At 33.3% G+C, this 25999-nt stretch overlaps 1 protein-coding gene across 9 annotated transcripts in view; it reads right to left on the reverse strand.

Annotated features, from left to right (window-relative positions):
• LOC134258715 (muscle M-line assembly protein unc-89-like) overlaps positions 1-17267 on the reverse strand; it is a 54147-nt gene extending 36880 nt beyond the window's left edge. For 4 of the 9 annotated variants that reach the window (XM_062741262.1, XM_062741263.1, XM_062741264.1 and 1 more), the window contains exons 1-7: positions 17137-17252; positions 15088-15185; positions 14444-14544; positions 9901-10951; positions 8127-8202; positions 5797-5921; positions 3679-3754 (exon numbers count right to left, since the gene is read on the reverse strand). In XM_062741262.1, the coding sequence (XP_062597246.1) occupies positions 3679-3754; positions 5797-5921; positions 8127-8202; positions 9901-10593 (970 nt within the window). In that variant the 5' untranslated portion in view covers positions 10594-10951; positions 14444-14544; positions 15088-15185; positions 17137-17252. Of the gene's footprint in view, positions 1-3678; positions 3755-5796; positions 5922-8126; positions 8203-9900; positions 10952-14443; positions 14545-15087; positions 15215-17136 lie in introns of those variants that run through there. The other 5 variants (XM_062741266.1, XM_062741267.1, XM_062741265.1 and 2 more) reach the window with 4 other exon arrangements.
• Between the last annotated feature and the right edge of the window lie 8732 nt (positions 17268-25999).

The following is a 25999-nucleotide window of genomic DNA, read 5'->3' on the forward strand; positions in this document are numbered from 1 at the left end:
ATAAGTGGACATCTATGGAACAATCTAATAAAGTTATCTACTAAATTTTTTTTATCTCAAACATTTCTAAAATCAGCTTGACCCCTAGCACATGACACCTTTAATAGGTCTACACTGTACTTATTCATTCAAGCTCTTAAAGCTGTGGAATTGTTTCCAAAAATACACTTCAAACTTCACAAATTTGAAGTGACAGCTAATGTGAAGAACATTACATAATTCTCCTGAAGACTTCCAACAATTTCCTGGCAAAATAACTAGACTGCTGTTAAAAAAAGTAAATAGACCTACTTTAAATTATCAAAGGACACAACCGCCAAGATCTGCTGACTTTACCTGAAGAAATAGAAAAATCTTCCTTCTGCACAAATAACAGTAAATTTTCTCCTTCCGATGTCTTATTCCATCTCAGAATAGACACAGAGTGTTCTAATTTGACAAAGCTTGTTTACTTATGAAGGCCTGTAATCAACTCATGATTTATGGCCCATTGACCCCTAAAACTTTTGAAACTCAGACTCCAACAAAATTCAATTTTGACCTGGCATAGTGATTTCAGGCCATAAGTGATTGGCCATTAAGATGTTATAAATGGGGGATTGATTTAGAGCGGGGAGTGACTGTGGGTGATAAAGCCTAATTTACAGGTGAGAGTTACAGCCGGTAGGGGGAACGGATACCTGGCCAATTCTCCTGTCCACCTTACAGGTAATTAAGTTTTCGGAGTTGTCATTTCAGGTCACCAGTAATCAAAGATGTGTCCGTTGTCTGACAATTCATCATAATCACAAACAGACATACAGACAATTGGCACCAAGTGTTTTCATCAAATAACAATATAAAAAGTAAGTCAAGGTGAAAAATTCATAACAGGGTAGCAAATTCTCATTAAATCAAAAACATATATGAGTTGACCAGATAACAGTAATACTGTGGAATTCCTCCCCAACAAGGGACCCAGGATTTCCGTGTTTATTTAGTACCTGCTTATCTGACAAAATATTCCCTACGTATTATATCTGGACATTCAAATTCTTCTTCACAACAGTCAAACAGTTCAAAAATGTATAGAATGAACTGATACTGTCTGCAGAGACAGCAATTTCAGGGGAGATAATTCTTTTTCTTCATAATTATCTAGGGGGGGGGGGGGAGTTATCAGCATACTGCAGTTCTACATTGCATCAAATTCAGTGAGAATTCACATCAAGTTTACAAACACAGATAAGCATAAGATGGAATAGACAAGATGCTTTGCATGTCAAGGAATTAGGTAACAAATTGCCACTTCATCTTAAAAATCAGAGACTTTCAGGTCACACTTCAAATGTATATTGAGGCACACTTTAACCAGAATAAATGTGAGGAAAATCTCTCTTTGGTTCAAACTTCTGTGAAATAAGAAGCAGAGCAACCTAACTGAGATTTATTAGCATAAGTAAGATCACCTTACAATGTAAAATATATAGGACAAGATTATCTGCACAATAAAACGACAGCATATAAAGGATATTAAGTACATCTCTTTCATAGTTCACTAGATTTTGGAATTGTGGAAGAGATTAATTAAATGGTTTCTATCTGCATAAAGAATACATAAGAATTTACTAGACATAGGTGTTCAAGGCCAGGCAATAAAATGTGTGCACTTTTACTTAAGCAGCTCAATTAAATGGACCAAAGAAATAGGAATACATTTGCTTATCTAATGAAGTACGGAGCCGTCACAATGTCTATATCCTTATAGTTTCTATTGGACCTGCTGAAGTCATCATTTCTACAAATATTAACAACTTAAAATACCAGCTTTGTTCGGACTACATAATATATAGAAAAAATCTAAGAGAATGAGGCTATTAATGGAATTAGACTGGTTCAAAGTCACAAATAAACAAAATGTTGAGATTTGCATTGGCTCTAATGCAAAATTTTTATTATTCAACTAATTTTATAGAACAAATGTGGGATAGAAATTTATCCTAAAAGAAAAAGTGAGTTCTTACAACTCTATCATCTGACAAAACAGTAAGAATTTCTCCACTGATTTTATAAACCCTAATTTTAATATTTTGATTGCAAAAGTTGGAATGCATATAGATATACATGAATATTTTGCAAAGATAATACAGAACTGGTATATCATACTTGAAATACTTGTAAGGAAACACTCTGCATGGGGTGGTAAATATTTAAGCTAAACAACAGATTAAACAGTTCTAAAAAGTCAAAACAAGTCATTCTTCACACAAATAGAGTAGTATTAAGAAAGTAGTGATGTGTTTTGTTACACTGACAAAGGGGGGTAAACACTTCATATCTAAAAATGTGCCTTAATACCAGCCATTCAAAGTCCACAAAGAACTATGTCCAAACATTACGAGGTGACCGCGAACGTCATCCATTCAAGTCGTCCGCTTGCATCATATGTTCCCTCCTCCATAATTCACAAGGGGCTTAGGTTAAATCATCATAAATGGAAAGCTATCTAAGCAATTTAGGGAATACATGTTGAAGGTCAATGGTTATGTACAAGTGTAGTGGACTATGGGCCAGAACAAACATACCGACCATAACTAACAAACATACCAACAATAACTAACACAAGTCTTAATGAGAAGGGCAAACATTGTACAAAGTTATCCACTCTGATTTTATAAATCTCTATATACCCTTGTGGGCCTACAGAAATAATACTCAAATTTTAATTGATTAGATTTAATTGCTTCTCTTTTGTAATGCAAACTAATAATGGTACATTTTTAAAGTTCTTTTTCATTAATCATACACACTTCTCATACACACATAAAGGCATGTGCAATCATACATCAGGGAATTTCTGGGTAGTCCAATTTAATAAATGAATGAAATGTATCTCATTAAAAATTGACTCATTGTAAGGTAAATATCTAGATTAGTACAATGAACAGCAGTTATGAACTGCACCTTTACTAATTCATCTACATAGCTTTACAAAGATCCCACAAAATTAAAAGTGAAACCAATATTTACTCACAATAAAATAAAGTCTTTAATAAAAACAATAAACATTTAAGTGGAAAGAGATGTAATAGTAAGTGAAAGTCAGAATTTTCAACAGGTGTGAAATGATGCTAACTTCACGTAATGGAGTGGTGTAACAAATGACCAACAAGATTCGTGTCAACTTTTACACATCTTCTAATCCTTTTACCTTGACATTTTAACACTTACAAATGATCTCTTCAGCAATCAGCATAAAAAACAAGAAAACAACACCTGGTAGGTAGCTTAATGAGATTCTTAATGAGAAAAGAAATGTGAAGAATACATTACGCCATAGTTAATAGACTAAACATTTGGGAAATTCTATATTTCTGGAAAATAAATAATGATACCAATACTAGATGCTGGACTTTTGAGTGATAATATATTTTTGTCTTTCAAATTGTGAATAATTTGTCATAAATCAGTAGACATTTTGCAGAGACAGAAGCAGAATGGTTGGTAAAAATAATCAAATTTTCTTTGTCAACTTACAAACAGCCATACTGAAAAATGCACTGTAATCTTGATAAATGATGTCCCATGATGCTCTTTGAGTGATGTAGAGGATATTTACAATAACGGAATGTATAGAGGTATTTTTTTTGCTGAACCACAGCTAATTAGTCCTGTAAATATAGGAGAGTAAGGGCCTACCTTTATCCCTCTGTCTAAGCTGTCGTAGGGCCAGCCGAATCTGTTTCTTTTCATCGTAATCATTGGTCTCATTCAGCTGAAGAAAAAAAAAAAAGAATTAATTCAGTCATCCAAAAAATGAAATTTAACAAAACACAACAAAACTTAAATTTAATATAAATTTAGTAGTCAGAGACTTTTTCTCACAAAGTCAACAAGATGGCTTGGGTAAAACTCTCTATAATTCATCTGCAGGCAATATTGTGGGTCTAAGTTTGCTAAAAGAGATTTTTTTCAGAGGTAATATGTTGTATGTAATACCTCTAATATTTCAAGCATAAGAGTGTCTTTGATAAGAAGAAAATAACAAAAATATGTCAAGCCCTATTCAGATTCTCTTCAGCAGGGACAAAAATCTTCTTGGGTTTAGGCCAATGATACTAAATCTCACAGTGAGAAGATCTAGATTCAACGGGACAACAATCTATTGATTTCATCAGGGATCATTTTTATAAAAGTAAAACCTTGCCAAATCAATATAATCAATAATAATGATATTTAATCAGCTGTTAAGGGTTTGATGAGGATATAAGAGATGATTGGGAATGATATTTATAAATGTGTTATGTAAACAAAGTCCCAGAATCGCCCCCTCATCTGCTCAGGATCCTCCCAGTGACCCAGGCTAAATGAATTTTTTTAAGGTATATTTTCATTAACAGAGAATTATTTCAAGCAAACATCTAACTATAGGGGATCCCTCTGTGGTCTACTTTTACCTATACCCCCTACACACACCCCCGATCCTACCTGAGAGCCGATGGACATGGTAGAATTTATTTTCCCACAAAGATCCAGGAGATCTACACTGTGTCGCCTGTGGAATTCCCGCGGATACATGGTAGTCAGGAGAGTATAACCCAATAAACAAACGTGGAAAGAGACATCAGATTTATATAGATATAATTATCCACAGTCCCACAAATTAAACAGTCAAGGCTGAAGGTTTTCAAAGACATTTAAAACACTCAATTTTATTTTCGATTCAGTTTCAATTCCCAATGTCCTAGTTTTATCTCTTAATAATTACTGTACATATGTTTTAAATGTCCCCATATTAAGATCCCAAAAAGGGATTTTAATAATCCCATTAAAATTCCTGATCTCTTCTTTCTTCTTTCCTTCTGTTGACTCTGATTTGTTCTGTCTGTGTATAGGGAGAGAAGCTTAGGAACAATGACTGTTTAAACATGTATTTCATTTTACCAATGTGCTCTGTCCATGATGACCTGGTCTTAATGGGTACTTTGAAAAAGTTATAGATAAAGTGTACTTATTTTTCTAAAGAATATTCAATCTGTGATTAAAATTTCTATCCTCTTAGACTTTTAAAGTGTGAAGTTCCAAGTCTGCATTTCAAAACACATTCAATTGAGCAGAAAAGACCCCCGTTTGTCCTTTTTCGTGATTTAAATTTTAGGAATCCTCCGTCCCTTTTAACACTGATCTTCTAAAGTTTGTCCTTTCATATATGTCTCTACTATTAAATTTAATTATAGATATCAAATGTAATTAATGTAATATAACAAAAGTATAATCAATCATGTGTATGAATATTCAAAAACTACTATTTTTTTCAACTGCAAGCCAAGGAAATGTTTACTTCTCAGTTGATTCAATACACAAGAGAATGCTCTACCAAAAAAATTTCAATTTTCTTAATGAAGGAGGCTATTGGCAAATAAGTTTCTGACACAGGGATATCAAAAATCTTATTTAAACACATAACACAAATTCTATGATCCACACAATGACCTTGTTTGCAAATATAACTTAACGATTGAGTGCTGAAATGCTGATCGAGTGATATCTTTAGACAAATACTAAGGTCATTATTTTACACTGAACTGTCACAGTCTACACATTTTTTCCATTGAACTAAACACAATCAGGGAAGCCTGGAAGTTGTGACCAGTCACAGAGGATGCTTACTCCTCCATGGCACCTGATCCAACCTCTGTTTTCAGAGGTCAGTGTTGGTTCTTTTCACAATCTGAATTGTTTAATTAATTGAACTTTTGAGTGTGATTACTGTTCATTATCTTCACACTTTATCTTCAGTTAATGACAGACAGTTACCAGTTTTCTGAGCTCTGGGATGTCCTGGATGGACTGTAGGTTTCGGATTTTCTCTGTCACCTCTGAGTCACATTCCCTTCCACACTGAGGGGGAGAGCACCGCCCCATGTCCAAGATGTTTACTTCTGAAAAAAACATAAAACGTTGTGTGAGTGGCATTTATTATATTAAATGTATTCAATATATAATATCTAAATAGCCTATTGAGAACAATATATCACTCATTACACTCATCCAGGCAACTTAAAAATCCATTTTTCACAAAAAAAAAACTAAGAAAATTAAGTTTCAACAAAAATGATGCCATGGTAATTACTTTTAATCCATCACCAGACTGATCTAGGAAGCTGTCTACATATTTCAAATTTCCTAAAAAGCCGTACTTTCTTCATATTTGTCAGATCTTGACAAATAACTACAAATGCATAACTCTATTTTTGGCCAATTTTTATTTTAACCAGAAAATTTAGCAAAAATTACACCCAAGAGCATCCATTTCTTAGAAACAAAATGAATAGAAAATGCTTATATTTTTTTTTACCGTGATGAATGCATCCATTACTTACCGGTAATGTAGCATACATTCAGAGAAATTTATTTAACAAGGGTAGTCTAAAATAATCAACCTCTGCAACAGTAATTCTTTGAACTTGGAATTTAACAAGACTTACATATAAAGTTTCTTAATTAAACAACAGCTGGTTCAATAGTACTAAAATCTAAATCACAGCAAAAACAGGCAGAACTTGATTCAAACAATTTAATATATTTTTTAATTTTTACTATAATATTATCTCGATCTTTTCTATGTAAGAACTAGAAAAAATTTATCCAAAAACATTTTTCACGGGGTTTTTCTCATGAATTTTAAAAATCAATTATTGTGTTTCCATAAAAAAAACCCATCCTTTTCATTTTGAACAATGTTAATTATTTCACTTCCAAGATAAAGCTTTTTTCTATCCGTATAAATGGCAGAACTTTTGAGGAGTTCATTTTCAGTAAGATGACAGGACTCCCCTTTGCTGTCAGAAATACCCTAAGATAGTCTTTAATAATCTCCCATCCGATGTTCGGAAATTCTTACTCTACCTTCAATGAAACCTATAATTAGATCCCTGACCTCCTAAGGTTTGAAAGCCGTTGACATGTGTACCCTTTTTGATGGGTTTTATCGGTTTTTATTACACTAGTTATGAGGCAATTTAATGAGGGTATATTAAGGAACTTTATTAAAGCCTGTAGATTTTATGGCATCATAAAGTAAATAAGGAGAAAATGAAGTGTTTACCGGATTACACAGCAAACTGTATCAAGTAAAAAATGTTCACATCAAAGATGTAATATTTACACACTGTATAGCTTAGATGACACCAGATCCTCATTTTTTAACCGATTTATGATGATACCATGTGTTACAAGATTTCAAATAGATACAAGTATAAAGTCTGACTAAAAAGTTTTATTACAAATACAGATCATTTCATACTTTGCATCATTTTTATCAGTGTATTTACATATTTATCCAGATATGGCAAATACACATCATTGATTAAACAAGGGAAATATTCAGTTTTTATGTAAATAACCCTGATACTTAAATCTGTCAGAAGAAAACAACCTGATGAAAATCTTCAAAAGATTCAGTTCCAAAAGAATTACAATAATCATATTTCTAATTTAAATTTTACCTTTTAAGAGAACCATAAATGTTCTAATCCTGTACTACTTAAACAATGTCTAATTATGAAAACCAATTAGTCATATACCTAACTTAAATTGGGCATACTGGGTTTTACATGCAAAACAAATTCATACATACAAAAGAAAAATATATTGAAATTAGTAACTGCTTAATCATGGAATGCACACGTGTGTATCCAGTGTTTAATTGAACAATGCTGCTTCCGAGTGGGTTAAGGTCGTAAACTTTGTTATCTCTGATGTTGGATTTGTATGATTTGCGGTTATCCCCCTTGTCCAAAAGACAATACACTTCATCAGTATATACCAAAGTGTCCCTGCTCTGATGGGGTGCCAGGAATTTAATACATCAGTAAAATACTGTCAGTGTTGGAGAATTAAATGGCCACCCGTCACATAAAAGAGTACGCTAAATTGATTTAACGCAATGAAATGAGATCATAAAAGGACTCCTGCAAAGGAATACATTTAATTCACGCTAGGTACAATTTCCAATTCAATTTGACATTCTAAGACGTCATAATTGCGATTGAAAAATTGTAATACACAAATTTCAGGACAACCTGTCATTCAAAATTAATCAACAGAAAAAAATGAAATTTGATTTTTTGAAAAAATTCATTTACCCTGCTTTTTCTCTCTTAAGCTCCGAATTTTATCTCTGATTTTTCTGCGCTCTGTGAAGTCTGTGCACCTTCTCAACTACAAACATAAAAAATAAATTCATGACTTGTCAACAAACAGACAAATACCCTAGTGTTTACATTGAGGGATAATTAGATGACAAAACGGGAACAATACAAAGAAACAATCCCTAAGCCTACGTTGATTTGTGTAGGTGACATATCAATCATCGATACCTATTGTCTAACGTTTTAAATATACAAAAATTGAACATATCTTAAATACCGTAAATGTCTCACCCTTTTGAATTATGTAATTTTAAAAACTTGTAGATAATACCGAGAATAAGAAAGGGCTGCCCACACAGATAGACCTATCCTCTAAGTAATTTACATGGTAGTCAGGTTACTAATAATTTTACCTATAAAATAGGCAATTTGTTCATTATAGTTGGTTTTAATTTATCTAAATTAAAAAATGTCACACAAAGCAGCCAAATTAACCCATTCCATTTTTTAATATTTCACAATATTATTCAAATCAAAAAAAATAAATTTGAAAACATAAAATACTAGTACCTTTGAAATGTTAGATAGAATTAGACCAATTAAGCATTATAGAACCAACTGTTTAGAAAAAAAACAATGTACAGAACCTTTTAGTTTTGCTTGGTTCCAGGTAAATGAGGATAAAATTGATCAAAGGTGTAAGAGTTATCCCACCTTTAATGCTATTTCAATGTTTACAAACACTGAATACATATGCATTGATACTGACTGATAAAAATCCCACTTTTTTTTATATGATGAAAAATATATATAAGCACTTATATGCATTAATTATTTATTAAAAAGGAAATAAATATACTAGCATTTGCTTCCTTTTAAACACTTTGCATATTATATTGTTCAGATAGCAATTTGCATTCTCAAGAGTTCCTTATAAATATATCAATGCTTATCAAAATACATAAGTAACCCCCTCCCATAACAACTCATTAAGGCAGACTCAAAAGATTAAAATTTTAAAATATTTGTTTAAAAACCCTGTACCAGTTATACTAGTTTTACAAAAACAAAAATACCAGTTTTTTTAATGCCAGTTTTTCAAATATTTTCATAAATATACTTTGGGCACGACACTGTACCCTTAAAATGAAAGCAATAATCTTGGTCAAGCTTTTGTTACCTTTACATTATATTGCAAATCAGCCTAAACTAGTTAAAAAAAAAAAGAACTCTTCTGAATCTTATGAATTTGGTTCATTTTTTCCTGACCGTACGTAGGTCATTACACTCTCTATGGTTAAAAGTAACAGGGACAAATTTGAACTTACATTGTATTCTCTTAAAGCTTCTTTATAAAACTATGTCCTTGACAGAAAATTTAAATTTTAGACTCCTACCTTGACCCTCTTAAAATGACCTTGATTCAGATTCAAACAACACCTCAGTGCAGCTGTATAAATTTATGACATTTTTCTCTTATGGCCTAAACAAATATTGCAGACTTTGATAGTAAAATTAAATCTCTGTCATGAAAAAATAATGAGCTTCATATGTTGTTCACTCATAAAAAAGTTATAAACCTAACAAAAAAACTTTAGAACCTTGTGAGAATGACCTTGATCTACTGATCATGAATTAAGGATGTAATTGCCTAGTATGATTTGTTGGTTTTCTCTATATTAGAAATTTTGACAAACAGACTTAGTTATCCCTACACCTTGCCCCCACAATTTGTGAGGGAAATTACTATAAAACTACAAAACTCCACCTCTTCCTGGAGACTCCTGAGCTCCATTGTCAACTCTGACCCATCTTGACCATCTGACCCTTGAGACAGACTTCTGATCACGCCCATAGAAGCCTCGGTACTCTGTCCTGGTTCTGACACACTCCTGGTCACTCTAGGAGCTGGTTTAACAGACTCGCCCACTTTAGACCTTTCTCTTGATCGAGATGATCTCCTTCGTAGTCTCTCTTTCTGTTCTTTGGAAACTTTTGAAGACATATTCCTCTGTCCTGACTCTATAAAAGTTCCATCATTTCCATTTGTTAATGAATCACATATGAACATTTCTCTCTCATCTTTTGCATCATCCTTTTCTTCAGAAAAGTCCTCATTGCTAACTTCATTATGACATTGCTTTGAACCACTTATTCTTGTAAATGACCTCTCCCCTGACCCACTTGGTTTTTCAGTTTCTTTTTGCTCATCTTCAGCACTTCTACCAGCTGACAGACACACGTCTTTCCTGGATTCTACCCTGTCCGTTTTTGATGAATCCTTTTTGAACACATCTCTGCTGCTTTTGAGTGCGTTTTGGGTCCGGAGTCGATTTTCCTGGATCCTTTGCCTCAGTTTCTGTTGTCTGTCTGAGTCTGTGATGGTCCCGGTGGTCGAGGGTCCCAGGGAATGGTAACACACACTCCTATACGTGTCTTTCATCTTATCACTGTCAGCCATAGTCAAAATCTCAAAGAAAAACTCATATTACTTTCTAATGAACACAGAATAAAGAACAATGCTTCTGAGGTATTAAAGATGTAAATAAGGCAGTGAAGTGAAAACAAAAAGCTGTCTATTGCAAAAACTGTTGAGGTCTAGAAGTTTGATGTATATAAGTAGGATTAATTCTTTTAACGAGATAACGATGTGCTTCTTGGAGCATTACAATTGCATGATCTTGTTTCAGCATATTCTTGCGCAGCTGACGTGTTAATTGTCCTGTCCTTTTAAAAGATTTTCATTCTTAACATCGATCGTTCATCTTTTGAGTTCGATATCATCACTGCTTCTAAACTCAAATTCCAGAATCGTCTATCTGAAAAGAGAATGATAAATATGTCAATTATATTTATACACAAACTGAGGATTTTATGCACTGTAGATATTCAAACCTTCCTAATTTAGGCCTAGTTTTCAAAATCATTCAGAGTTTCAAATCATTACCCTTTCTATTTAGGAGCATTAAGATTCAGTGCTTATAAAATAAACCCTCTGGATATATTTAAATGAGAAGGAAAAATAATTTAAATGCAATGACAATTGACATCAGGGCAGTAAAAAAAAAAACCTAGTGCTAAACAGTAAAAAAAAATGAAATAAATCTTTCTTCAAACAGAGAAACATTAAAGAGAGTCAATATATAGAGAGTTATGGTATTTCTGATGACAGTCATGAGTAGCAAGAAAAGGGTTTCAATGGCAGAACAGATAACAAAGACTGAGGGTAAACGCAGAGAACACAAAACTGACCTTATAAAATACAGAATTATAGAATATACATATCAGTATCATTCATTCTCACATAAAAAAATTAGTTTTAAAGACAAAAAAGCACAAAGTAAATAGTAAAGACAAAAATTGTATCTTTTTCAGATATGACAAGATAACACATATTAATTTAATTATGTTAATTAATACATAAAAAAAACAGAGCCTTTATAAGATTGTAAAAGTTGATATGATCAAGTCTTTTATTTTGAAGTTAATCCTAATTTATATATGTACTGTAAAACAGCAAATAATCCTGCTTTAAAAAAATTGTGCAGAAATGTTGCATTTGAATCTTAAAAAATTATCTTAAGAGAACAGAGGGCCCTAAAAAAAGCAGTAGGTGTTGTGTGTACAACAGTCAGACATAACATGAGCAATCAAACCTTTAAACAAGATAGAACAAGTGTTTTACCACTATCACAAGACATAAGAACACGATAGATGGAACAGACTGTGTCCTAAACAAGACAGATAACAGTAAGGTACACTGATCAGAGGTTAACGATGAGTTAACGAGAAGCAAATGAACCATTACGCTGCTGGCTGAAATCTCAGGACCGCCATCAGTGCTATTCATGAAATATTTTTCTGTTTTTTAAGTTTTCACAAAGTTTTCATGAACAGTACATTTTAGTATAAATCTTAAAATATTTTGATACTGAGTTTTTTATTTCATTTAAAAAAAAAAAAAAAAAAAAAAAAACATGCTTAAAGTATTACAAAAAAAATGTCCGGTCAAGGATAACTTTGAATAACATGTAATACTAAAGAGCAATATCTGATCCATCAACTTGGTATATTCAATATTCCCTACTATCAAAATAGTGACATTTATAATACAAATGTCTTATTGGGTATCTACAGAGTTTAATAGATGACCTTTTGAGAATTGAAAGTCACAGAAGGGGTATGATGAATGAATAGACAGAAATCTCAATATCATTTTTCTGTTTCCCTTATGTAAATCTATAACCCTGAGGAAACCCCATATTATCTCCCTTTATGATGATGGATGGGGTGAAAAATTGATTTACACCTTGGTAACATCCCACAGAAAACAGCTGATTTATCATATTTATAAAAGAGCAGGTCTATTATCATCTGACAGTAGTTGAACTTTGAGTTTAAAGGCTATAATCCAAAAGTGCCACTAATAATGAAACTCTTCACTGTTCCTAAATAAACATCTTGTCTACATTATGACAAACAAAATCTCATATTTCAACTGAGGATAAAAACATGGTTTAAATGACAGTTTGTGACAACAATATGAATAGGTTTCATTCAAAACAATTTTTTGTTACTGCTAAATACAATGCCCCTGGCCAAAGCAAATTTCTACAGTGGCAAAGTCCTATCTAACCCATGACCTCTAGGCATGACCTTGACCTCACTCTATATATGTGATGTATTAGTTAAAACAAGCATGCTGTTTCTTTTTTAGTCAGTACAAAAAGTATTTGAACAATCAATTAGAAAATAAACTATAAATAGCATGAGATACTTTGCAGATGATTAGAATAATTTTTTTTTGCCAACTCTTGTCTTTTCTGGTGAATAATTCATGTTGAAAAAAATACATTTATGCATGGGAAATATTTCAATGCTTAGCACACTGGAAAAACTTTCATTAACAAGACAATGCAGAATACAATGGAATTTCATAATAAAATCTAGTTTCTATGATAAGTCAAGAGAATATCAAACATGAGATGGTGGATATATTTATATTTACCAACTGTTAAGAGCCTATAATGTCCCACCTCGAGAGAAGACAAGGACGTCAATTTAGACAACATTCAAAGCAGCCAAAATAAAGCAAGTGTCTCATCTATTGAAGTTTTATCACAAGTAGAAGCAAACAGTCTAAGAGAGACTTGAAGAGGCCATACACCCCCATGCTGCTACCAAAAGTCATTCAAAATTGCGTAACAATCTGAGCATGCTGTCCATTTCTGCACTGGGCTGGAGATCTTTCACATAGGACCTGCATACCAAGTTATAATCTTCTGAATCATTCTTCATTCCTCTTGATCGCTGTGTTTAGGCAATTTAGCTTGACATTTGCACATTCTGTCAGTAAATCTCCCCCTTATTGCCTTTTATCAATCAATAAGTTTTATATTACCTTAATATTGAAAGCTATTCAGTGACATCCTAGCTGCCAAATTATCGATAGGGAATGCACAACTTGTATATCATGCATATAGGAAGTCAAAGCTTTTATTCTTTGTCTTTCAAGTGCATGTCTTTAGATCCCTAGACTAATCACTTTAATCTGTTAATCCCTTATTAAATGACTTAACTTGGAGTAATATCACATGCATTTTCTCATGCGGCTCACATGTATTTTGGCCACTAACTGCATGTCGTCACTTCTTTGTCCTGTACTTGACATAGAGAGCCTGTATGGTGAACTCTGAATGATACCATTTACCTAAACCGTCTCAAACAATGGCCTTCATTCACAAAAAGTCAGAATCAAGTTTTAAATCACCTGTATCGTATTATAGGAGGTGCAGCCAGTGTTTAAGATAAAGTAATTGTGCTATGAAATGGACCGTCGTTAGATGAAGAGATAGGCTGGTGGGTGATTAAATCCAGAATGATGGACTCTCAATACACCTATTTACCTAAAGAAAACATTTAGTCACCAGTCTATTGTTCCATTTTAATCTGACAAATCATATTGGAATACTTGAAAAATAAAAATTTAAATGTGCTTTAAGCCATGTGTTATCAAGAACACAAAGGCAAAAAGTTTCACTTTTAAACTTATATAAAATAGGCCCTAAAACAATCCAATACTTAAATTCTAATTTAGCGGGACTGAGACAATCAAAGGACTTCTTGACCCTTTAACAATATGCAGGCACTTAACATAAATATTAGCCGCAAGTGCTGATTTAATTAATTCCAATCAGGAGTATAAACTAAGCAGAAATAATCTGACATTTTTTGAAAATGATAAATATTACCTGCCTTTATTCTCTCAGACACTGACTAGGACAGTGGTCATTGTTTACATTTGTACGTACCTGGCTACAGGTGTGATTGTCCAATTGAAGTTTGGGGTCCACCAGTTATGACATTGTATCTCCCGAAATTGTCATCAAACTCAGCCACGGCTGATAAAATTCTGGAAGAGAGGGAAACAAAGTCATGTTATCAGGGACCGGTGAAGAAGTGGAGAGATACCTGTACCGCATGCAGGTGGTCACCAGTACACTCTGACTGTTTACCTGCGATAGTGCCCCTGGGGTCTTTGTTTTAACAATAGCTATTACAAGGTAAAGGTGTGGATACAAAAAAATCAACCAAAGATAGAACTTGACACGAAAACATCATTTTAATCAGACATTAATACACACTATATGGCTAGGATGTAATAAAATTCTATCAAATTGATTCTTCTTTGAACAGTTGCGGTCCCAGCGTGTGTCAGAATAATTGATTATTCATGAGATTCTGGTCCTACAATAACTCCGCAAAAAAAATGAAATCAAGACAGGGCAGGTAAATTACATTAAATATTCATTTCTGATAATTAAATTACTATGCTGTTGTTCTAATGAGGACTGTTACCACTGACTATTACTACTAGTATGCCTATGGTACCTTTGACCCCGGGGCAAGCAATTGTTAGCTTATCCATTATAAGTGCATTAGTGACCGTACTTACCTGACACTACCCTGGGGTAGGGTGGACGCTAGGTCACACTCGGCCCTCATGCCTCAATACACAGAAGTGTGAAGTGGACAAATGTTAAAATCTCCACCCTACAAGAACAAGGGACTATTTATGACGTGAAGAGTTAAAACAAGGAGTTAACGGCAAACCTCACAAATAAAAGGAAGGAATTAATATACAGAGAATTTGACACTGTGGAGATTATATATCAGAGTCTACACCTAGAACACTCATTGAATTAGTACTTCAACATATACATCTTTCACCAAAAAAGTTCAACCTAATGATTTAATATCTGTTTCAGATTAAAAATATGCAGATGGTGATGTGTAGGTCAACTGCATTATACATTATCTTGATGTATTATATAATGACACACTACCTACACATTTCCTCTCTGCACTAATATGTAAGTGCATTAATTTATACATGTTTGTCAAAATTAATGATCAGAAGGGCTGCACAAACCTAGCACCTACTTGTTCTTTAAGAGTCTTGAAGTAAAGTCTTCCAGATTTCAAAAGTTCTGTTGGTGATTATAATTTACATGTACATTGTACATTATGTATTTACATTTCTACAGTAGTATACGCTTTTTGAATGCAATGTCCAGCATTCTACATAGCCACATGTTATTCAGTGCTGCTTATATTTCAATTTCTCTCTGTATTTTGTATGCATGGAACAATTCACAGGTAAATATACATATCTGAGTCAACACACCTGCCTCAATATGATATAAAACAGACGTAGGTGTCAGCTAGATTTTAAAGTACTTTCAGGTGAAACATAATTCAGTGCAAAATTCTCAGTGTGTAAACGATACTATTTTTCTTTGCTGGTTATTGCCATCACAAAGGCTGATCATGTGAATGCATTGTTTGCTTATTTCATGCAATTTCAAAATATTCACTTTCTAACTCTGTTTTATTTAGGCCTACTTTGATATATAGCATAAATTTCAAGGATAGTTTTCCATGAATTGTGTGTTGACCTTTTCTTTTCTGGTAAAAAGAGGAAAGAACAGGAATACAAGTAATCGAAACAAAGTGCATGTCCACTTCTACAAGCAGTTTGAAGTTACCTGTATCCTTTAATCTTAACTAAATATAACAAATGTTCATGTCCATGTAATAACAAGAGATATCTGATAAATCTGATTCCATATTAACTGCAAGTATTTCTATAATTTAATGCTCCATCTGCTTACATATCATCACTGCTTAAGCAAAACCAGTTTATTTCCTTTTATTCTAATTTTTTTTAAATTAAAATATGACAAGATTTTACTTTAGAATTAACCACATTAGCATTTCAACCAATTACATATAATTCTATGGAGATAGTAAAACTCAGTTATAGCATTATCTTCAGGTACAACAACCCTTAAATTTATTCATTAATTCAAATAAAATTTTGCCTCAAAAGGGATAACTTTCCTAATAAATCTAATAGATAATTATTTATTTATTCAATTTCAGAATATCTTTAATGGCAAAAAGTAGTGGCCTTTTTGACTTGACAATCTTATAACTGATTTTAGTCATTTATCCCAATGCGAATTATCTCCCTTATCAGAAGGTCAAGAAACCTTAAGAATATCATTTATGTTTCTTTTTTCATGTTATTTGTTTCAAAATAAAATAATTGATGCATTTAATTTTCAAACATCTATAATGTTTAGTATCTATATTTTACACTTAATTGGAAAAAATTCCAAGCTTTCACTTTTTTTTTTACTTATATTCTTTTTTTTTTTTCAAATCTTTATCCCCTCCCCCCCCCCCCTCCAAAAAATTGACTTCATTCTCCCATTTGTCATAAAAAATTTAAAATCAATAATAAACATTAATATGCTTGACGTACAAATGTACATGTAAGCACATTCTTTACTGACAGGTATAGTTAAGTGCATAGACAGAACAATACAATTCTGAAATAAACATGTAGTGCATGATCTCTCTCTCTCCAAATTGTAGAATCATCACCGTTTAGCTATATCGCTAGTACATGTACAGAAGTATGAAAAAGTAAATTTACCAGCAGTTGATCATCTTTCTCCACCAGTGAACACTTTCCTATGTCACCAAATGCTTGTCTGTGCAAAGAAAAGTCTACATTACACAAAAAAAATAGAAATTAAAAAAAATATAAACATATCAGCATCAACAAAACAAGGAAATATTCAAAGCAAAAATATTACTTAAGTAATTCAAATCTGCCACTCAGAGCTATAAGTTATTTCCTCTAGTTCAACAATACACCTGCTTATTAATTAGACTATAGCTATTTAAAAACTTCACAATGAAACAAGATCAAATATTTGTTTATTCATGTCTATCAAGACATTTTCTGCTTTATTGTCAAATTTTCATGGGTCAGCACTGCTGATTGAACTGAATGGAACAGATTTCCACCTTAATCTAGGTGTGCTGAGATTAAATTACGTGTTGTCATTACGCATAATGGTGAACAATACATTGGGATAAGCAAGTGTTCCATATGGAACCATTCACTTGGGCAATGAATTATGCAAGCACAGTCTTGAATTATACAAGGCATTAGACTTAATTTGTTTTAGCACCGATCTGTCTTTTCGATCGGAGGCAGTGATAGGATCTACAGTGGAACATCCCCCTCTCTTTTATCAGTATCATTTAAACTCGTCCAGGTTACCTGTTATCTCAATTACCTACAGCAAAGTTATACTTGTTGAATAATTCAAATAAAATTTGATTTTCCTCTTCACACTTTGCATTATTTAAACCTTATAATAAACAAACATATCAAATAGATGGAAACAAATTCATTAATTTTGCAAGAAGTAATGACAATGAAATAAATACATTCATATTGAAGTATTCTGTATGTCATTTTTGTGTCATATTCATGTTTGTCCAAAAACAGTCCAATTATTAAAGTTCTACACCTGTTGGATTAAAAAAATGAAATGACCAAACATTGTCAAATATTTACTTTATAGTTATACTGCAATGTAAAAAAAAAGTTTATTTATATTGCTGTATAAAGTAAATATTTGAACATAGAAAAATCACATAATGACCATGCAGTTAGACTTTTTGTTACATTTCACAAATATTTAAAGCATGTCAACGAGTTCATAAGACAATACACACATGAATATGGTGATGATTGTATTTCTCAATCAAGCAAGATTTCAGAACCAAGTTTGTGTGGTCTGGACTTCTTTTTCTGGGCAAAGAGCCCCTTTAAAACAGCATGTGAACAGTTACACCATTCATCTCTCATGTCTGTGACTCATGACAAAAGATCTAGCCAAAACCTTGCAGAAGCATACTTCTGGAGGGTATTAGTTACACTGCACTATGCAGCATACAGATATCATTTTTAGGTGCACTTCTTTCATTCTAAAAAATAAAAAAAGTGTATTCAAACATTTGATTGTTAATAAATTAATGCCTTTAATATTTTTTGTTCTTTGAAAAAAATGGTACAATTAAAGCCTTTTCCTTAATATTTTTATGATTATTACAATCTTCTTAAGGAATATAATTGGCTGTGAGTGGCACAGGGTCTTATTTTGACTGACATATAACATTCCAATAGGGCCTTTGACTTTGTACTGACTTTGGAATATTCTGTTTACCTGATCAATAAATCGGGGGTCATGATGGGTGGGACTGGTTGATAGGGGATCCTCCTCGAGCCTGATCCCACCTCGGGAATTTCCAGGGGTCCATGATTTAGGCCCTGTTAACAGGATTGTATTCTTTATAAGTTTGAGACCAATCACACTTTGTATAATCTTTATGGTTTAGGCCCTTTTAACAGAGTTGTGTTCTTTGTAAGTCGAGAGAAATCACAGTTTGTATAATTTTGACCTAGCTCTTTCATGATTACCTTCATATTTCAAATATAAGAATGATACAAAATCCATGATTTAACATTTCCATTTAAAGATCATGAATTGTCATAAAAGTTTTATTACGAGTAAGGAAAGAGGAACAACTCTGAATAGTTGTAATAAGCATACACTCATGCAATCAGCTTTGTCTAACTTAAAGTGCTAGGTTTTCAGAAATTTATGATTGGATTAAAATAAACTAAAAAATGTAATGTAAGCATCAATATGCCTTTCTGGTTTTGTTATTTATTATACTGTGCTATATGAATTAAGCTATCATTTCATAAATACACCTCATTCAGTTTCAATCTATTTTTACATCATATAAGCCTATATATAAACAGACATTGTTAAACTTGCAATGAAAATTTTCAAATTGCTCACATAGTTTTATTCAGAGTTTTTGATTTTTTTTTTTTTTTTTGTAGAAAATAATCGACAGACAATCTAAAGAACAAGTACATTAAGAAATCTTACCACTTTACAAAAGTATAATAATTTTCAAATAAATTTGTCAATTTTTTTTCCTAAATTTTTTTAAAAACATTTTTATCAATAATAATACATACACATTTATTACTATAAATGTAATATAAAGATCCATTTTCTGTATAAACAGTATATCAAATTCTCAAAATAAAACAACTGCCAATGTGCTGTTTTGCATATTTTCTTAGTGCCATTTTCATCAGGTCAGGTGCCGTTTTGACTAATTGTACCCCCTGTCCTCAAGCATAGGCGCTTGGTTTCATGATGGTGTATTTAGTGTATTATGTGTTTTTTTTAGGTGTGTACACTACAGCAAATATGACATTTTTAAAACGTAATAATTTCAGCAATTTTTTATTTTGATGAAGGTATTCAGACACACCTAGAAAAACACATTATAGTATACACTAAATGTACCATCCTGAAACCAAGCGCCTATGTCGATCCTCAAGCACCTGTTAAACAACAAGAGACTTATTTAAAAAAGACATGATTTTCTATTGTCCTCTATTGTAACTCACATTTATATGCTAAAACTGGTTAATTTTTGTATGAAATAATAAAACGTTACAACATGGAGATGCTCTCTCATCGTGTGCAGTGTCATTCGGCACTTAGTGCCATCTATTATACACTTCAAGATGAACTTGTAGGCATATAACGTTACACTACAGTAAAACGGTAAATGTCTAGAAACTAAGACTGTTTTTAGTTTTTACCTCCATGCGATACAAATATCATCGTTTTACAGACTATTTCATGTGTTTTGTGTACATGCAAATCACTTTTTAAATTTCGTGCTCCTGCAGCAAGATGAAAGTAGTGCGAACTACTTATTATTCGATCTGATTGACAAAATTATTAACTCATTCGTAAGTTCAGCTGATAAGATTATACGAAATATAAAAAAATTTATTTGCTTTCCCTCCAATTATCTAAGCCTTTTTTCTATAAATAAATTTTGTTTATTGTAACAGGGACCCTATATGCTAACAATTTGAGTATATAAAGGTCCCTGATTGTAGATATTTTTGGCCAAAAAAGCAAGATTAGAGCATACAATTTCACATCCCTGCTTTTGCCATGTTCATGATGTGTAATGTTTATTGCTCTTTAAGAAAGAGGGAAAAATTCACATACTTTGTTCAATTTCTACTATAGTGTTCAAAAGCGGAAACTTGCTTAAGTCCACTTTTTAAATAATCCATTAATTATTGTACATGTATGTATCGAGGTTGAATTTGCGCTCATTGTCATTTTTTGAAATATATGGATAACGAACAGAATTGAATTTCAATCTGAAAAGTCCATTAAAAATTCAAAATTGGAGCAAAGAAAAAACACATAGGGCCTACCATCATCAGAGGTAGGATCAGGTGCCATGGAGCATCCCCTGCTGTTGTAGTGCTGATCGGTCACACATACTCGTCGTGTGCTTCTTGTCATGATCGGGAAATAACGGGAAAATCCTTCGACAATTCAGTGTGTTTATAATGGCCTAACAATTAGTATGAATACGCCAGTTAGCATTTGATTTATCGACCGCATGGCCATGGGAACCGGTGAGGGGGGGGGGGTCCCAAATAATTTTACCGATATAAAGATTACGATAGAAAACATTGTTACTGTATGCTTGTGTCCCCTAATTAAATACGTCTGATGACCTTTTTTGCTTGTCAAACAATTCTTGGTACTTGATAGTGACCCCTCAACTGAAAATGTATGGCTGTGCCCCCCCCCCCTTCCACACTGAAATTGTTGTTACGGGCCTGGGTCACCATAATTATATAGAAGTTACGAAATGATAACTTTTAAAGCGGTTGCTGTTACTCTTGTTTCAGCAACTCAGTTGTTTTTCAATAACTTATCTCGAGTCGTCTTAAAAATTGTTCATACAAATAGTATGCTCTTGCTCGAATCAACATTAATGTATACCCCCCCCCCCCCACTGATATTAATATTACTGATCATGGCTTTGTTGTTATTGAGCAGAAAAAAATTAACAGCTTTCGTTTTCATTCCGTTAGAGCACTCGCTCCTTGATCCGATTAACAGAACTCTCGGTACTTTGCAGTTCTAAAAACCATACTTTTTAGTTATACCTGTATTTAGCTGCAGATCTGTAGCGTTATGGTTTTATATACAAATTGGCTACAAAATGTGTCTAGAATTAGGGAGTGAAAGGTAATTGATTGACCAATGCTTAAGAGTGGAGAAATTCTCTCCAAAAGCGCGCAAAAAATATTGCGCCGTAAATTGCACCTTTTTGCATTACAGGATCTGTAGCGTTATGGTCAAAGACAAATATATAAAACCATAACGCTACAGATCTGCAGCTAACCTGTATTTTATTGTCTGCCCGACGACGGAGTATGTTAGAGGAATTATATCAGACTGTATTAATCGAACCTTTCATTCAGCTTCGATAAAGAGTTATCAAAAAAAATATCAATCATTCATTTGCAGAATTGTCAAAGTGTATTTTTTTTCGCTTATCTTATTTGTTCTACTACCACTAAAATCTGTGGACATGCCAAACAATTATAGATACGGAAATCGACAGAAACAAAAATGGACATTCCGTTAATATTAGCCAAGAAGTTATATGCATCGAAGAAGTATTCCACTTTCTTCATCTTCCGCATGTGGATAGGATACGGTTTTGACGCCGCCGAATTCACCGCCGTTATCATACGTTACGGCTTTAATTACGTAAGTGAGGTATGGATGTACATACTATACGTCTATCTGGGCCTGTTAGCTCTCATTGCCTTCGCCATGACGATTGTCTACAGGGTAAAACAGAACATCACGGACAGAAAGGTCTACTCCTGTCTGGCTTACTTCAAGCTGACGGCCACCATTAACGCGGCCTTCATCTTTTTCCAGCTGTACCTGCAGGGACAAAGGGACGAGATCGCCATTTTCCTAATGGTGGTGACCGGGATCGATATGAGTCTGGATTTTCTGGAAATGGCCGCAGGATGTGCTGCCTTGGGGGTAAATATGGTGTACCCTTTTGACAGCAAAAGTAAGAACTAATTTTGGGTACTTAGGAAACAAGAGGAACACGTCCTACCACCTTAAAAACAAAGCTTGATCTTAATTCACTTGAATATTCATGGACGAAACATTATCCGAGCTGATATGTTGAAAAAAAAAATTGACATTATGTTGACAGAATTTAGGGAATTTTAATTTATTTGTGAGACATTGTATCCTTTCTTTAAATAATTTACCATGCATGTTTAGTCGAGACCATGGAGCCAAGTATTACTTGAAATAGTCTTACGGTAAAGAACTATTTAAATCTCATTAATTTGATAAAAATAAATTCTGATAATAAGTCTCATTTGGTTTTTGTAACTTGGCGACTACCATCTGGTTTGATTTAGAATTCTTCATATTGGAATACTAATATGTCACCTCAAACAAGTAATTATAAAATTTTTTACTTAACCTTGGACTTTCAGTAAGGCGTGGAATTCTCAGCGCTTACCATAATAAGCGTCTGTCAAATGGCGAATAGATTTTTATTGGTTAAGAAATTAATAACATCAGGAAGTTGTTGACAACTATGAGGCGACTCAAGCCCCACCGCTTTGCCGTACAAGACACTGTTATTGGCTATTTGCTACACTCGTTGACATTCGCCCGAATTTCTGTCCCATGCATATTTCAAAAATGAACCAAAATCTGTGTAAATTTCAGACTGTCACGTCGAGAATGCCACGCCTTACTGAAAGTTCAAATTTAACTGAGCATTGTACTAAATAAAGTACACCACTGAAGAAAAGATTATTGGAATGCCTCATTTCTATGGTGTAATTTTTCTGCCCCCTACATGCAAGAATTAATTATGTTAACAGGCAAGAAAGTATGTCAACGTGAACATGTGACGTATTTAGTTACAATATCACCGATTGCAGTGGTGAGTTAACTACTTTTATACCATTGCATTTCGACATAACAAAATGAATCATTAGACAGAAACAGTTGCCTCTCTTAAAAGAAAAATTAGCTTCTTAAAGCTAATTCAGGAATGTTTTTCCATTAATAAATATTATTTTGAAAACGAGATACTTCACAGGCACGTAGCATCGTTTTTGAAAGTGGGGGGGCCAACCTGAGAAAATTTTTTTTTTACTTTTACTCACCTGAAAAAGTTGTCAAAAAAAAAAAAAAAAAAAAAAAAACGAAAATTAAAAGTTGCCCAAACTCGAAAATCCTATTTCGGGGGGGGGGGGGGGGGGGGGGTAGTGGCCAACTTTTTAAAAGCCAACTTACTATATATCACTTCCAATTTTTTCCTTACAATCCTTGCTATCACTATACTATGGTTATAAAGTGGGGGGGCCAACCATCCTATCAATGAACATTTACTATAGTAAAGGTTATGTTGGGGAAAAAAGTGGGGGGGGGGGCCCCCCCCCCCCCCCCTGGCCCCCCCGGATACTACGTCACTGCTTCATACTTTTGATTTCCATCTTAAAAACATACGTTAATTAATTTTATCTATTGCCGAGAATTTCAACTTCTGTTGTATGAGATTAACTTCCGTAACGATTAACTTCCGTAACGATATTTTCCCTCAAATTTAAAATATAATACAAAATCCATGCTGTTATATAGTCAGTTCTGCTGTAGGTGTAAAGGAAACAAGGTAAATTGTTATGTTGTGCATTTTATATTCGTTTTTTTGATATTTAACTCGATATAATATGAATGAAAACAGAAGTCGTAGATAAAAGTTCAAGAATTCTTCTTCATTAATACATATATACAGAATAGTATATAGGTCCCTGATGCGACTCAATTTATGTGAGTTGATGTGTCCCACTTGATTTCTGGTGCAATCCCTCTCTTAATCGCCGTTATTGACCAAGTCCGAAAAATCTGACGTTTTCCTGGCTTTTTTTACGATTCAACAAAAATTCAGATCAATATCTGCAAGCGTTGCGAAAAAAAGTGCGGAAAACCAAGTGGGACAGACTGACAGCTAGACGAACAGCTAGATAGACGGACGGACGCAGAGGAAACATATAGCCCCCTCTGGTTTCACCGGTGGGGGACTAATAAACAGTTACCCGTGCGTATCTTCTGAAAATATAAATACATGTAAGTGCGATTCTGTATAGCTGCAGATCTGTAGCTCTCCGAAAAAATATATACTGATAGACCGGAGCTGCAGATCTGTAGCTCTCCGAAGAAAGTTATTGATAGAGCGGAGAGCTACAGTGCCACCCATTGAAAAAAACTGTACATTTATTGCGCACAAAACTTTATTTATTTCTCCATGTTTTTAAAACTGTAATCTCAAAATATTACTATTAACCGTGTGTTCTTAATATATTATTTAACTCTTCCTACAACAAAACATTCCTCATAATTGTTGTTAATAGTCCTCCTGGCCCTGATATTGCAATCATAGGTCATTTCGCTCATTTATACTGCCATTTTGGTTTCAAAGATAATTCGGTCCAATATGCTTCGTTCAGATGTCAACTAGGAGAGAACTTGATAGAAGAGAGGGTAATTTTTTGAAATCTTCCATTTTTTGCAATTGAGGTAAGAATTTGTAAAAATTAATCAAGAATCGAGCGCGCTTTTTTGTGCGCAATAAATATACAGTTTTTTCAATGGGTGGCACTGTAGCTCTCCGGTCTATCAGTATATATTTTTTCGGAGAGCTACAGATCTGCAGCTAGATTCTGTAGAGGGGGTACTCCGTGTAATTCGGAGTTGGATACCATGTATTACCTATGTATGGCACGCCAAATTCACAAAAATGAGCAAAACATAGTTTCACAGTCGCTAAACTAGGTTTATCGGTCGTAAACTAGTTTACGGACTGTAAACTATAGTTAACAATGTTAATCTATATTTTACATCTGTAAACTATGGTTAACGCGATAATCTATGTTTCACAACCGTAAACTATACTTAACACTGATAACAATCATTTGCGGTTGCAAAACATAGATTATCTGATAAATACAGTTTCACGATTTGTAAACTATAGTTTACAAACCGTTAACTATAGTTAACGATCTGATAAATATAGTTTCACGATTTGTGAAACTATGATTAACAACTCTTAACTATAGTTTACGACTGTAAACTATAGTTTACAAACGTGAATCTATGTTTATCAACAAAATCTATTGTTAACGCTTATTACAGACAGATAAACTTAGATTATCATTCGTAAACTACAGTTAACAACCGTTAAATATAGTTTTACAGATGAAAACTATACTTAACGAATCGTTAACTATACTTAACGAATCGTTAACTATAGTTTACGGTTTGTAAACTATAGTTTACAGTCGATAAACCTAGTTTATCAATTGTGAAACTAGGTTTATCTCATTTTTGTGAATTTGGCGTGTCATACCTATGGGCTACACATATCCGTATTATAATAGTTTTCAGTACTGAACAATTGCAAAAATTTAAACATGGATGGTTTTAGAATTTTTATGCACCCGGATCGATAAATCTGAGGTGCATATTGTTTTTGTCTGT

The sequence above is a fragment of the Saccostrea cucullata genome, unplaced genomic scaffold, assembly GCF_032062105.1.
Source record: "Saccostrea cucullata isolate Sc308-1 unplaced genomic scaffold, CSIRO_AGI_Scuc_v1 ctg27, whole genome shotgun sequence".
NCBI lineage: Eukaryota > Metazoa > Mollusca > Bivalvia > Ostreida > Ostreidae > Saccostrea > Saccostrea cuccullata.